General features: G+C 39.3%; 1 protein-coding gene across 3 annotated transcripts in view; it reads right to left on the bottom strand.

Moving 5' to 3' along the window:
• AKAP6 (A-kinase anchoring protein 6) overlaps positions 1 to 13969 on the bottom strand; it is a 621223-nt gene that overhangs the window by 288988 nt on the left and 318266 nt on the right. For all 3 annotated transcript variants that reach the window (XM_032179906.2, XM_058429369.1, XM_032179908.2), the window contains exon 4: positions 2002 to 2253. In XM_032179906.2, the coding sequence (XP_032035797.1) occupies positions 2002 to 2253 (252 nt within the window). The remainder of the gene's footprint in view (positions 1 to 2001; positions 2254 to 13969) is intronic.

Here is a 13969-nt window from a genome sequence, read left to right as displayed (position 1 = left end):
ACAAGTTCAATTAAGAGTATGATGAATGTATTCCACAGAACAATAATAACAATAAACCCTAGAGCACTGCTATATCTCCAGCTCCTACAACAGAGCTGATTATCAATAAATGTTTATTGATTTAATAAATATATGATTTGAATCAATGAGTTTTAATCTCCTTCTAGTAGTAGAAAGCAGGCAGATTTGATCACTGACCAGCACTGGATGCTGGACAGAGCATTGGGTGTTGGACAACAAATGGGGAAGGGGTAAGAAAAGAATATATAGACTTGAAGATGCCAGGTAGATATCTAAAGAAAGATCTCTCTAGAGGTTACACAAACCGTCCTCATCTCTGATTTCCATTAGCACATTCTATCAAGGATATCAGATTTAGGGCAAAGGTGGTCAGCTTGAGATTCTTTATAGTCTCCCATAACCACAACAGTCCCAGTTGAGAACCCTCCAGGGATCTAACTTGGGAGGGATGGCATCTGGGAACTAACACACAACTCACATGTTCATCCCATGGTTACTCTACTGAAGTCTACATCACTTCCCCGCTGCCACAGTAACAGGGAGAGCTAACTGAAAACAAAGACTGTGACTTAAAGTTAGAGGTAAGCCTAGTCGATTTTGATTCCTACAGACTTCTAGGCGCTGCAGAGAGTTTGCCACAGCAAGAAACTTTATTTTGAATAAACAAAAATCAACAAGAATAAATGATTTATGAGAATAGGTGTTGTTGATAATGTTGGAGCCACTGAAACATTAATAAGTCAATAAATTAATGAATTATGCAACACTCATTATAAGGCCTTTGAATCTCATATATTAATTTAAGTGCCTTATAAACTTGTAGAATATGTTTTCCACAAACCAATAGTAGAACACTAAACTGGGTATTAAGAGCCAAAGGACTAAACACACATGCCTGCACACACACACCCACCACTCCCCACATGCAATGTATCCATATATGGTATCCATATGTATATGTACAGCCACTGCTTAGCAAGCAAAAACACTTTTTTTCTATAAATATGTGTCCATTTTATTTCAGAATGAGAGAGTTCACTTGAATTCAGATGTACAGGGTCCATTCTTAAGTTATTCATAAAGAATAACAATAAAATCTTTCAGATACTGAATATAAGAAAAATCAAATATATTTTGTATAATATTATAATGTCCATTTGATTCACTGTATCTAGAATGATTCTTCTAAAACATGAATCATGGGAGTTTGCTGAACAAACACTTCTTTTGTCCTCAAAATACAGTCCAAATCTCTTAATATGGGTTTAGAAAGCTCTTTATCTTCATGATCTGACCTCAGCTTACCTATTAGCCCAAATCCTGCCTCCTGGTTCCCTGGGCTTTTTGCTCCAGTCCTGTTGGTAGCTCTCTGGGCCTGCCATTCTCTTTCTTATCTCTGGGTATTTGATCATGCCATGTCCTCTGCCTAGAACATGTTCTGCCTCTGTTCACCAGTCTATTCCTGTCTCTCCTTTATGTCTCAGGTAGAGTCATTTCGTCTGGAAAGCCTCCCCTGTTTGAATTAGGTGCCTCTTTCTCTGTCCTCCAATGGCATCTTGTAGACTTATCACAGTTTGGCTTGAATGTCTATTCACTTGGCCCCATCTTCCTCTAGACTCAAAGCTACTTGAAGACAGAAACCATGTTTTGATCATTATTATATTCTTAGCACTGAGTGTCTGACACATAATAAGTACTCAATACATATTTATTAAATAATTGAAGAGGAAAAGGAAGCCAGGTTAGCATCAATAACAATGAATGGCATATGTGCAAATTACCAGGTATGAGCTAACTCTGGTCTAAAGCCCCATTCATATTAGAAGTGCCCTAGCTTCTAGTCACTATGCCTAGATTCAAAGCCCATCAGGGCCTGCTTATTTACCTACAAAGAGTTCCTATCCTACATCTCTAAACTGAAAACATTCTCAACTGGTCATACCTGGCAATGCATTGCTTAACTTCAAGGAAAACACTCACCTCTTTTGTCTCTTCAGAGAAAGCTTGCAGAATGTCCGTCTGCCTAGTGTAGTTGCCATTGGCGTCCTGCAGACCTTGCAGAATGCGCTCCCGCAGAACCAGCACTGAGACTCGAAGCTGGTGCCAGAGGAGCTGCACTGCGTGGATGTCCACTATCACGTTGACAGAGTAAGACAGCAGCTTTAGGGAGAACTCTGTTTCAAGGAGGGCATGGATTTGCTCAACATGATCAGAAATATCTTCACAAATGTCCTGCAGTAAAGAAAAGCAAAATATGTGAGGACTACTTTGCCTTATCCTGGAGGGAGGTGAGGGTGGTAGAAAAGTTCACTCTTACCTAACACCAATTATCAGGGTCAACAGTAGCACGTTGGATACCTGGGGCCTTTGTTTTAGTTCAGATACCCAGTTGCAGGCCATATTCCTGTGCACTGGGCCTTCAGTCATTTAGGTAAATTAATCTTTTTCTAAACCACACAAATCTTACTATTCCATCAGATGCCCAAACTGAAAGTCAGCCAAGGTGAGAGGTGCATCTCTCCAATTCACTGTCTGTTCTCTTTTTTATTGTTTATTGGGTATTCTGGAAGGGAACCAATGGCTGTTTTATTTGCTAGCACTAAGCTACACTGGGCACACAATATTTCAGGTTAGAAGCATCATCTAGACACCTTTGAAGAAAGATAACCTAGAATGTGTGCTTCATAGGCACTCTCAGCCATTCTCAATGAACTATGGGGTATTTGATGTAAGGGGCAATTGTCACTCCCCCACAAGTATACAACTTAATATTCAAATTCAGTATTTTTTGTTTGTTTTTGTTTTTTTAGATAGAGTTTCACTCTTGTCACACAGGTTGGAGTGCAATGGCGCAATCTCGGCTCACTGCAACCTCCACCTATCGGGTTCAAGTGATTCTCCTGCCTCAGCTTCCCGAGTAGCTGAAATTACAGGCGGCTGCCACCATGCCCAGCCAATTTTTGTATTTTTAGTACAGACGGGGTTTCACCAGGTTGACCAGGCTGGTCTTGAATTCCTGACCTCAGGTAATCCACCCACCTCAGCCCCCCAAGGTGCTGGGATTACAGGCTTGAGCCACCGCACCCAGCCTAAATTCACAGTGGATATCGAAATTTTCACCTACACTTTGCAAGCAGAATTACTCTTATGAAACAAAGCCAGAAAAATTCCAAAGATGAAAAAAGACAAAATACAATTTTGTTTTGTTTCATGCAGACATTTTAAACAAAAACATTACTAATTCAGTCTCAGTCTCCTTGACACATATTATTAGGTAGGAAGATTTGGTATCTGACATGTCACTTGTTCTTACAAGTTCCCAAATTTCCATTGTGCTGTCAGAAGCCAGCAGCGTGAAATGAGTCGCATCAATGGTAGTATTTACTTGGGCAATTTAAGAGACCATTAAACATCAAAATGATGGTGTCAGCTAAAAGGGCTCAGTTACTTGTTTTTAGTTGTACATTAGTGATTTTTTAAAATTGAGCTTTTATTTATGATTTTTGTTAAGGCCAAAATTTGAAGATAGCATTTGAGTTCTGAGCCCTACCATCAATGTCAAAACAGTCATTCTATGCTGGAAACATAACCTTCTGATTTCAAGTAATTCAGTTATTTTTTTAAAGAGAAAAATGAAAATATATAATCTGTACTTAAAAATGTACAAGGGAAAAAATCTACTGAAGAATGACAAGTTGTGCTAAATTATGAATATTAATTGTACAATTCCAATGAGTGCTCCAATATTAGTTCTTGAAACCCAAGAACGAATTGGTGACAGTTGTGCGAACTGGTGATCATAACTTGAAACAGTTGAAACTAGATGAACTTTGAAGCACTAATTAGGTAAGGTTGTCCCAAATGTGACCCACAAGGTAATGCAGTCCAAAAGAAATTTAGGGCAAAAAATCTATTAGCCAGTACATGAGAACCAATCACAGCCAGATTAGCTCATCTCTGCTGGCCTCATTACAAAAGAGCAGGGCTCTCATTGCTATCATCAGATATTCCACATTGCCTGGGATTTCTGGTTGGAGCATCTACTTCATGTATTCCCTACACCTCTTGACCACTACCCCAAAATAAATGCCTGTATCTTTTGTCCTCTTAGGATGTTCATTTCTGTGTTGTTCTGTGCCACTTTGAGAAACTCCCTTCCTCCCACTGCTGAGTTCTTCCAAATTCTCTATAGTTTTCCCCCATTCTGTTGTAAAAAAACACTCCTTCTTCTTCACAGAATCCATCTACTTCCTGGACTCACCCAAACCTGATTCTGCCCAAGAATCCCACTTCCCCTGTTGTCCTCCCAGGGAAGGCTGCTCATTCTCCCAGTCCTCACCCGAGGGACTACAGTAGGGATGATGGGGGAAAGGCTGGCCTCAATGCCTCTTTGGCACTTTCTGATCATTACTCTTTCACTCTCATACTAACACCCTTTTTTCCCAGTAGGTGCCTAGTCTGATAAACCTTACCATCTTCCTCCCTGATTGCTGTTACTTACATTCCTCCCTTTTACTCCTCTACATTACTTTGAAGAATGTAACTGGTTCACATTTTACTCTCTCTATACCAAGCATGGCGTTATCTTTGGTAATGTCAGTGTTCACACTGATGAACCAACCAACATGGTAGCCACAAATTTCCTTTACTCCATAGCTCCCAGGACCTTCGTACCCATTCCACTGGGACAAGTCTCTACCCTAGCTCTACTGTGGACTTCACCGTCACTTCACCTGTGTAACAATATCAGAAAGTCCCCTATGCCACCAACCTCTATTTGTTCAACTTTTTCACTCCTGTCTCCCACTACAGGTGCTCTTCAACCTCATCCAGGCCACCAGCTCCTCCAGTACCCTTTCCTCAAATACTACCCTCCTCCTAGCATCTATGAGGTATGCCTATGCTATGGGCAGCATCTATAGTGATCACTGTTCAACTACTATCTTGGCAGTAGTCTCCACTTCCTCATACTCTTGACTCATAACTCAGATTTGTTAGCCTCTGTCTCTGGCGTCTCACTTTGATGCTAAAGATGCAGAATACCTTACATACCTAGGAGAGAAAAAGACTTGGGTAAGTTTATGCTACCAGCTCAGAATAGCCATATATACATTTCTCATCTACTCCACACCACCCTGCAATACAAAATGTTACATAGAGCCTTGGCACCACGAAAGCATCATGTCAAAGCACATGCCATCTGTTCCTCTTATACATGATTTGACTCTTTCGTAATAGATGTAGGAATGTAGTCAGAACCAGGTCATGGGTCAAGATTGCCAGGAAACTATCCAGGGAAAACAATATATAAAGGGCACTAAGGTATCATTGGTGCCAGTTAACTTAGGTTTTCACATCCTACTCCCTACATAACTGGGCAAGGTAAATTGGCCCCATTCCCACAGAAGCAGATGGACACCTAAGGGGAAAAAAACACCCTTCCCACAAGTGCTGACCTATGAAAGTAGATATAATGATGGCAAATAAGCACATTACAAAATCTTCAACTACATAAGCCAAGATGGAAATGTAAATTAAAATCACAATGAGATACCAGTTTACACCCATTCGAATGCCTAGAATAAAAAAATTACTGACAGCACCAACTGCTAAGGACTTCTAGAACAACCGGAACTCTCCTATGCTGCTTATGGGAATTCAGAATGGTACAATCACTCTGGAAAACAGGTTAGTAGTTTCTTATAAAATTAAGCATACAATTACCATATGACCCAGCAATCCCACTCCTGGGTGTTTATCCAAGAGAAATGAAAACTTACGTGCACACAAAAATGAAAAGAAGCTCCGCCCACAATCGCTAAAACCTTCAATAGGTAAACTGATCATGGGTAAGTGGTCCTTCAGTGGGTAAGTAGATAAACGAACTATGGTATGCCTATACAATATGCAGCAGTTCTTTAAAAAGTGAACCACTATACATGTAACAATTTGGATAAATCTCAAAAGCATTACACTAAGTGAAAGAAGCCAGTCTCAAAATGTTACACACTGTATAATTCTATTTATATAAATAATATTCTCATAAGACAAAACTATAATGATAGACAATAGATGAGTGACTACTAGAGACTGGGGATGGGGAGGGCATGATTCTAAACTGATAGCACAAGGGAGTTTGGCAGACTGATGGAACTGTTTGGTATAGATTGTGGAGGTGTTATGCAAATCTACACATGGGTTAAGCTGTATACCAAAAAAGAAAGTCAATTCTGCTGTATGATAATTTTTAAACTAATACAGGAAAAGCAGTTTATAGTTTCAGTAAAATACACATAAAATTCATTTTGGATCACACACTGCCTTCGTATTCTTGAAAATTACAAAAAGCACAACTCTTTAAAGTCATGATGGTACTGTGATCATCAGCACTAATTTTATATAGTAATTCTGTGTAGCTTCCATATTATTTTCTAGCAAATATAAAGGAAAATGAAGCTAACCAGGAGCCCATCTCAAAGTGAATTAATGCAAATGACAATGGTTAACAATATCTTCAAAGTTGCATAAGATTTTTTTCCACAGATATTACTGTGCTAATGTGGGAAAGTGACCCTCTACATTGCTTTGTTTAATTCACATATAGCATAATAGCACCGTGGCATTCAGTACTCACAGAATAAAATGCATTGAATACATCATGTTACTAATTGCTCACTTCACTCAACCTTCCAGATACCCTGCTGTCTCAAAATTGAAGCTGCTGTCTCCTGTCAATGAGACAGGAATCTTCTGTGGTTACTGAAGCAGCTGATACAAACACTGAGGTGATCTGAGACTGTTTACAAATAAACTCCAGTTGGCTGAGTCAGTTGGTTTTTTTTTTTTTTTTTTTTAAATTGGGTTGTATGCTTATGTGAGAGGGGTACCTTTTCCTTTTGTAAAACATATTATTGTATACTTTTTCATTGTATCTTATTTCTTCTAAACAAATGCAGGGATGTTAAGGTAACTCTTATATATTTAACCAGTAGGTCCAGTTTTCACCAGCTAGGGACAGAAATGAGGCACCCTTCTTGCGATTGCTCTGATTGCTTACTATAATAACTCTTGAGTGTGACTTCTCAGCTCCTGCTAATTGTCCCTGGGAGGCGATCTCTTTGCTGCCTCATCATGAGGCCATCACACCCTTTCTCAACCATTCTCAAAACATCTTAAAGGCTTCCCTGTGAAATTACAAATGCACATGGATCAACATTCTGCCAAGGTGCCTCAAATTGCCAATCTCCAGGGCTCCATGTGCATCTGGAAGGAAGTCTGCCCTCCAAGCATCCTCACCCAGGTACTGAAGCAACACTTGGCACCTCAGTTTCATAAAGTCGCACAAATAAAATCCTCAAAAAAACAAAAAAAAAAAAAAAAAAAAGGAAAAAAAAGGAAAGAAAGGCAAATTCCCCTAATGGCTGGGTGAGGTGGCTCATGCCTGTAATCCCAGCACTTTGGGAGACTGAGGCAGGAGAATTGCTTGGACTCAGGAGTTTGAGACCAGCCTGGGCAACACAGGAGACCCCATCACTATAAAAAATTTTAAAAATTAGTCAAGTGTGGTGGCACACAACTGTAGTCCCAGCTACTTGGGAAGCTGAAGTGGGAAAATGCCTTCATCCCACGAGGTGTAGGCTGCAGTGAGCCATGATCGTACCGCTGTACTCCAGCCTGGCCAAAGCAAGAAAATCACCTGTCTTAAAGCAAGAACCTGTCTCCAAAAAAAAAAAGTTTCTTTACCCATATGCTCACCATATGTGTATGTGTTTATTACAGAAAGCTAAAAAGAGATTCTGACCTAATACATGTACTTTATATTTTAAAATACAGATTAAAGAAATATCACAGTTAGTTGCAATAAAACTCACAAGTAAACCTTTGAAATTGAAATTGCAACTTTATACAAAAAACCTTCCTATCACAGAGTATAAAGTAATCTTCAGTTGACTATCAAAACTGTACTTTCTCCAAAAACAGAGTGATAGATTTCCCTATGGCAAAATATTTTTATTTCCCCAAAAGTAAACTATCCCTCTCAGTAAAGGAGAAGTACAGGGCAACTTTCTCAACTTGATAAAGAATATCTAAAAAAAACCTATAGCTAACAGCAAACTTAACAGTGAGAAACTAGAAGCTTTCCCACAACGACTGACAGCAAGGCAAGGATGTCTCCTCTCAGCACTCCTTTACAACATCATACTAGAAGTCCTAGCTATTGCAATAAGATAAAAAGAGGAAAGAAAAGGCATAGATTTGGAAGGAAGAAATGAAACTGTCTTGTTCAAAGATGACATGATCATCTATGTAGAAAATCTGACAGGATGGAAAAAAAAAAGTAGACTCCTGGAACTAATAAGCAATCATAGCAAGGTTGCAGAATATGAGGTTAATATATAAAAGTCAATTGCTTTCCTATATACCAGGAACGAACAATTGGAATTTGAAATAAAAAACACAATATCATTTATACTAGCATCCCCCCGAATGAAATCTTAGGTATAAATCTAAAAACATATGTACAAGATCTATATGAAAACTGCAAACTCTGATGAAAGAAATCAAGGAAGTAAATACATGCAGTGGTATTCCATGTTCCTCGACAGGAAGACTCAATATTATCAAGATGTTAGTTCTTCCCAACTTGATGTACAGCCTCAACTCAGTAAAAACCCCAGCAAGTTATTTTATAGATAACAAACTGATTCTAAAGTTTATGTAAAGAGGCTGGGCGCAGTGGCTCACACCTGTAATCCTAGCACTCTGGAAGGCCAAGGCAGGTGGATCACCTGAAGTCAGGAGTTTAAGACCAGCCTGGCCAACATGGTGAAACCCCATCTCTACTAAGAATACAAAAATTAGCTGGGAGCAGTGTTGCATGCCTGTAATCCCAGCTACTTGGGAAGCTGAGACAGGAGAATCGCTTGAACCCAAGAGGCAGAGGTTGCAGTAAGCCGAGATCGCGCCATTGCACTCCAGCCTGGGGGACAGAGTGAGACTCTGTCTAAAAAAAAATAATAATAATAAACTTTATGTGAAGAGGCAAAAGACCCAGAATATCCAAAACAGTATTTAAAAAGAACTCAACAGGGGGACTGATATTACCCAACTTCAAGATTTACTACAAAGCTACATTAATCAAGACAATGTTATATTGGCAAAAGAACAAACAGATCAATGAACAGAACAGACAGCCTAGGGGAAGACCCACATAAGTAACAGTTAACTGATCTTTGACAAAGGAGCAAAGGCAACACAATAGAGAAAAGACAGTCTTTTCAACAAATGGTGCTGGAACTGGACATCTACAAGCAAATAATAATAATGATAATCCTAGACATTGACCTTACATCCTTAACACAAATTAACTTAAAATATATCACAGACTTAAGGGTAGACCTACTAGACAGCCTAGACGTAGACCCACATAAGTAATAGTTAACTGATCTTCGACAAAGGAGCAAAGGCAACACAAGAGAGAAGACAGTCTTTTCAACAAATGGTGCTGGAATTGGACATCTACTAGCAAGTAATAATAATGATAATCCTAGACATAGACCTTACACCCTTAACAAAATTAACTCAAAATATATCACAGACCTAAGGGTTAAATGCAAAACTATAAAATCCTATCAGATATCATAGAAGAAAATCCAGATCACCTTGGGTTTAGCAATGACTTTTTGTTAATAGATACAATGCCAAAGGCACAATCTATGAAAGAATTAATAAGCTGACTTCATTAAAATTAAATATTTACGCTCTGTGAAAGACATCATTAAAAGAATGAAAAGACAAGCCACAGACTGGGAGAAAATATTTGCAAAAGACTTATGAAGGATCATTATTCAAAATATATAAAGAAGTCTTAAAGCTCAACAAAAAGAAAACAAACAACCCAATTAAAAAACAGTCCAAAGACCTTAACAGATGCCTCACCAAAGAAAATAGACAGATGACAAATAAGAATATGAAAAGATGGTTCCATATCATAAGTCATCAGGGAAATGCAAATTAAAACAACGAGATACCATTAAAACAATGAGATACCATTACGTAATCGTTAGAATGGCCAAAATTCAGAATACTGAGAACACCAAATGCTGGTAAGGATGTGGAGTAACAGGAACTCTCATTCATTATAGTGGGAATGCAGTTTGGTGGTTTCTTACAAAGCTAAACATTTTCACCATAAAATCCAGCAATCGCACTCCTTGGTTTTTACCCAAAGGAGTTGAAAACTCATATCCACAGAAAAACCTTCACACAGATGTTTATAGCAGCTTTATTCATAATTGCCAAAACTTGGAAGCAACCAAGGATTGCCAAAACTTGGAAGAAACCAAGGAGCTCAGTAGGTGAATGGATAAACTTTGGTATATCTAGACAATAGAGTATTAGTCAGTGCTAAAAAGAAGTAAGCTATCAAGCTATGAAAAGACATGAAGAACCTTAAATGTATATTGCTAAGTGAAAGAAGTCAATCTGAAAAGGCTACAAACCATACTATTCCATTTACATGACATTCTGGAAAAGGCAAAGCAGTGGCTCCCAGACCGTTTGGGGCAAGGAGGGAAGACTAAGTAGAGAAGAGGATGTTTATGGCAGTGAAACCGTTCTATATACTATAAAGTGGATACACATAATTTAATATTCCTCAAAATCTGTAGAATGTACAAGACAGAGTGAACCCAATGTACACTATGTACAATATGGAATTGGGGTGATAATGATGTGCCAAAGTAGGTTCATCAATTGTAACAAATGCACCACCCTAGTGGGAGGTGCTGACAATGTGGAAAGCTATGCATGTGTGGAAAGCTTAATGCGAGGGGATATAAGGGCTACCTCTGTGCCTGCCTCTTAATTTTGCTGTGAATCTAAACTGGTTATAAAAATACTATTTTAAAAAACACAAACTAGACTACCTCTTCTTTATTTTTCCTCTAGCAAATACACTTTTTTTTTTTTTTTTTTTTTTGAGACGGAGTCTCGCTCTGTCACCCAGGCTGGACTGCAGTGGCGCGACCTCGGCTCACTGCAAGCTCCGCCTCCTGGGTTCACGCCATTCTCCTGCCTCAGCCTCCCGAGTAGCTGGGACTACAGGCGCCTGCCACCACGCCCGGCTAATTTTTTGTATTTTTAGTAGAGATGGGGTTTCACCGTGTTAGCCAGGATGGTCTTGATCTCCTGACCTCGTGATCCGCCCGTCTCGGCCTCCTAAAGTGCTGGGATTACACGCTTGAGCCACCGCACCTGGCCGCAAATACACTTTTCTAATAACCTAGTTTCTTCTTTTGTCATATTAAGAATAACTATAATGGGCTGGACATGGTGGCTTACACCTGCAATCCCATCACTTTGGGAGGCCAAGATCGAAGGATCCCTTGAGCCCAGGAGTTTCAGACCACCCTGGGCAATGTGGCAAAACCCCATCTCTACAAAAGATACAAAAAGTATCCAAGCCTGGGCCAGGCGCTGTGGCTCACACCTGTAATCCCAGCACTTTGGGAGGCTGAGGGGGGTGGATCACTTGAGTCCATGAGTTTGAGACCAGCCTGGGCAATGTGGTGAAACTGCATCTCTACTAAAAATACAAAAATTAGTGGGGCATGGTGGCAGGTGCCTGTCATCCCAGCTACTCTGGAGGCTGAAGCAGGAGGATCACTTGACCCCGGGAGGCAAAGGTTGCAGTGAGCTGAGATTTCGCCACTGCACTCCAGCCTGGATGACAGAGCAAGGCTGTCTCAAAAAAATAAAAATAAAAAATTATCCAGACCTGGTGGCATGCACCTGTAGTCCCAGCTACTTGGGAAGATGAGGTGGGAGGATCACTTGAGCCCAGGAGGTCAAGGCTACAATGAGCCATGATCACACCACTGTATTCTAGCCTGGGCAACAGAGTGAGACCCTGTCTCAAATTTAAAAATAATAAAAAAAGAATGACTATAATGGAGCACAGTGGGAATAATCCTGACTTTTTATGATAATCATAGAACTTCTCTCCAAAGTTTGAAGAACTCTACAAACAGTAGTTATTCTTTTTAGTGCTAAAATTATGAGAGTGTGATGACTAAAATGAGCTAATTTATGTGGAAATGATTTGCTATTATTATTAGCTGTTACTCATCCATCTCCCTAACTAGACTGTATCTTTCTAGAAGCAGGAAAAGTGTCTTATTTGTCTTGGTTATCTATAATGCCACACTGTTAGGACACTGCCATACAGATACAAAGGATGTTTGTGAAACTGAATTCAATTGCATAAAATATTATATTTTACAAATTAGAGGTAAACCCCTAAAAAGCAAATAGTAGCATAACTTTCTTTCTGAAGTATATTTACACTAATTGGCACTTACTCAGCAAGTAATGTCAGCAGTCACTGACACTGGGTCACCTCCTGCTTTGATTAGGACAGGGTCTGAAAAAGCGAGCAGATTTGGAAGCGTGGGAGAGATGATAGAAAGAGAAGGATGAAGATGCAGAATACAGTCTTGGAAGCATTCACACTTCTGCCTTCACGTCTCTGAAAGTCTCCTCTGGCTTCAACTGAGAAAGGACCAATTAGAAGTTCTGTCAGGATATACCTGGCCATATACAAACGTAGATTGCTTTGCTTTCCATGATTTGAAAATTTTTTGCATAAAATTGTTATTAAAAAGCTTCAGAGGATTCATTTACTGAGCTTTCACTTTAAATACCTAATACCAGGCTCTGACTTATTTGACTGGGAATAAACCCTAAACAAAAAGTTTGGAGGAAAACTGACAATTGCTATTGTACACTGCAGAAATTGTTTTCCAAGCAAGCTACTGCTTAGTCATTCTTGCATTCAGTATTCTACACGACACAATACAGGTTCAAAATCTGAGTTCATTCACTAAAAAAATCATAGCTATGGTCTTGACTCTCAATAGCTCTTCCGGAAATTGTTCAGAATATCTATACCTTCCCCAAGACATCTTCGTAGAACTGATTTTTTTAGCAGTGTTTCAGGTAGAAATTAATAGAGAAGACAGTGGTGGTTCTTACCTTGCTGTGTGCTTGTTAACCATGCATATTCCTGGGCTACTCCTTTTAAAGACAGCTAGGGCCAAAGAACCTGCATTTTCTTAAGCATGTGGTGGCCATCATGCTGGTGTTCTATGCACCACACATTGAAAAACACGGAGCCAGAAATGGGTCATCTGTCTAGGCTGACTGATGCTGAAGTGGGAACTATGTGCAAGCCTGCTGCTACGCACTGTAAAAACAAAACCTCCCAGCACTTGAAAGGTAGCCCACCACTGATATTACACAGATATGTCTACAGTAGAATTTACATTCTTTGTGCACCAGAAAACAACGTTCCATAACTTTATTTACCCAGTACTGATAGTGTTGTAATAATCTCTAGGGCAGCATCAGGTCTGTGGATTTTTCTAACATACCTTCTCTTTTGCTTTTTTGTACACTTTATTATAAAATGAAACAGATGACTGTCTTACACGCACAAATAAATATATTTAATATATGTATGTAATATATATGTATATACGTAAATATCCTATTTACATGTATACTATATGTTTATATATATGGCTCAGTAAATTATTATAAGGAAAACATTCTTGTAACAACCACCCAGGTCAAAATTTAGAACTTTACCAGCCACCCCCACCCCAGAACTGCTTCCATCTGTCCCCTTTCCATCACGGAGGCTTCATCCTTCCAAAAGTGACCACTATCCTATTATTTGCATAGTAATCATTCCCGCACAAGAGTACTGGATATAATAATTTACTTTTCCCAGTTTTTATCTTGATATGTCTTTTAAGTCTCTTCTCCATTTTTTTTTTTTTTTTTTTTTTTGAAACAGGCTCTTGCTGTTTGGCCTAGGCTAGTCTCAAACGATGTGCCCACCTTAGCCTTTGGAGTAGCTGGACTATAGGCACATGTTACCACA

Source organism: Hylobates moloch, unplaced genomic scaffold (assembly GCF_009828535.3).
Source record: "Hylobates moloch isolate HMO894 unplaced genomic scaffold, HMol_V3 SCAFFOLD_16, whole genome shotgun sequence".
Classification (NCBI taxonomy): Eukaryota; Metazoa; Chordata; class Mammalia; order Primates; family Hylobatidae; genus Hylobates; species Hylobates moloch.
Note: the sequence above shows the minus strand (reverse complement) of the source record. Positions and strands in the feature narration are given on the sequence as shown.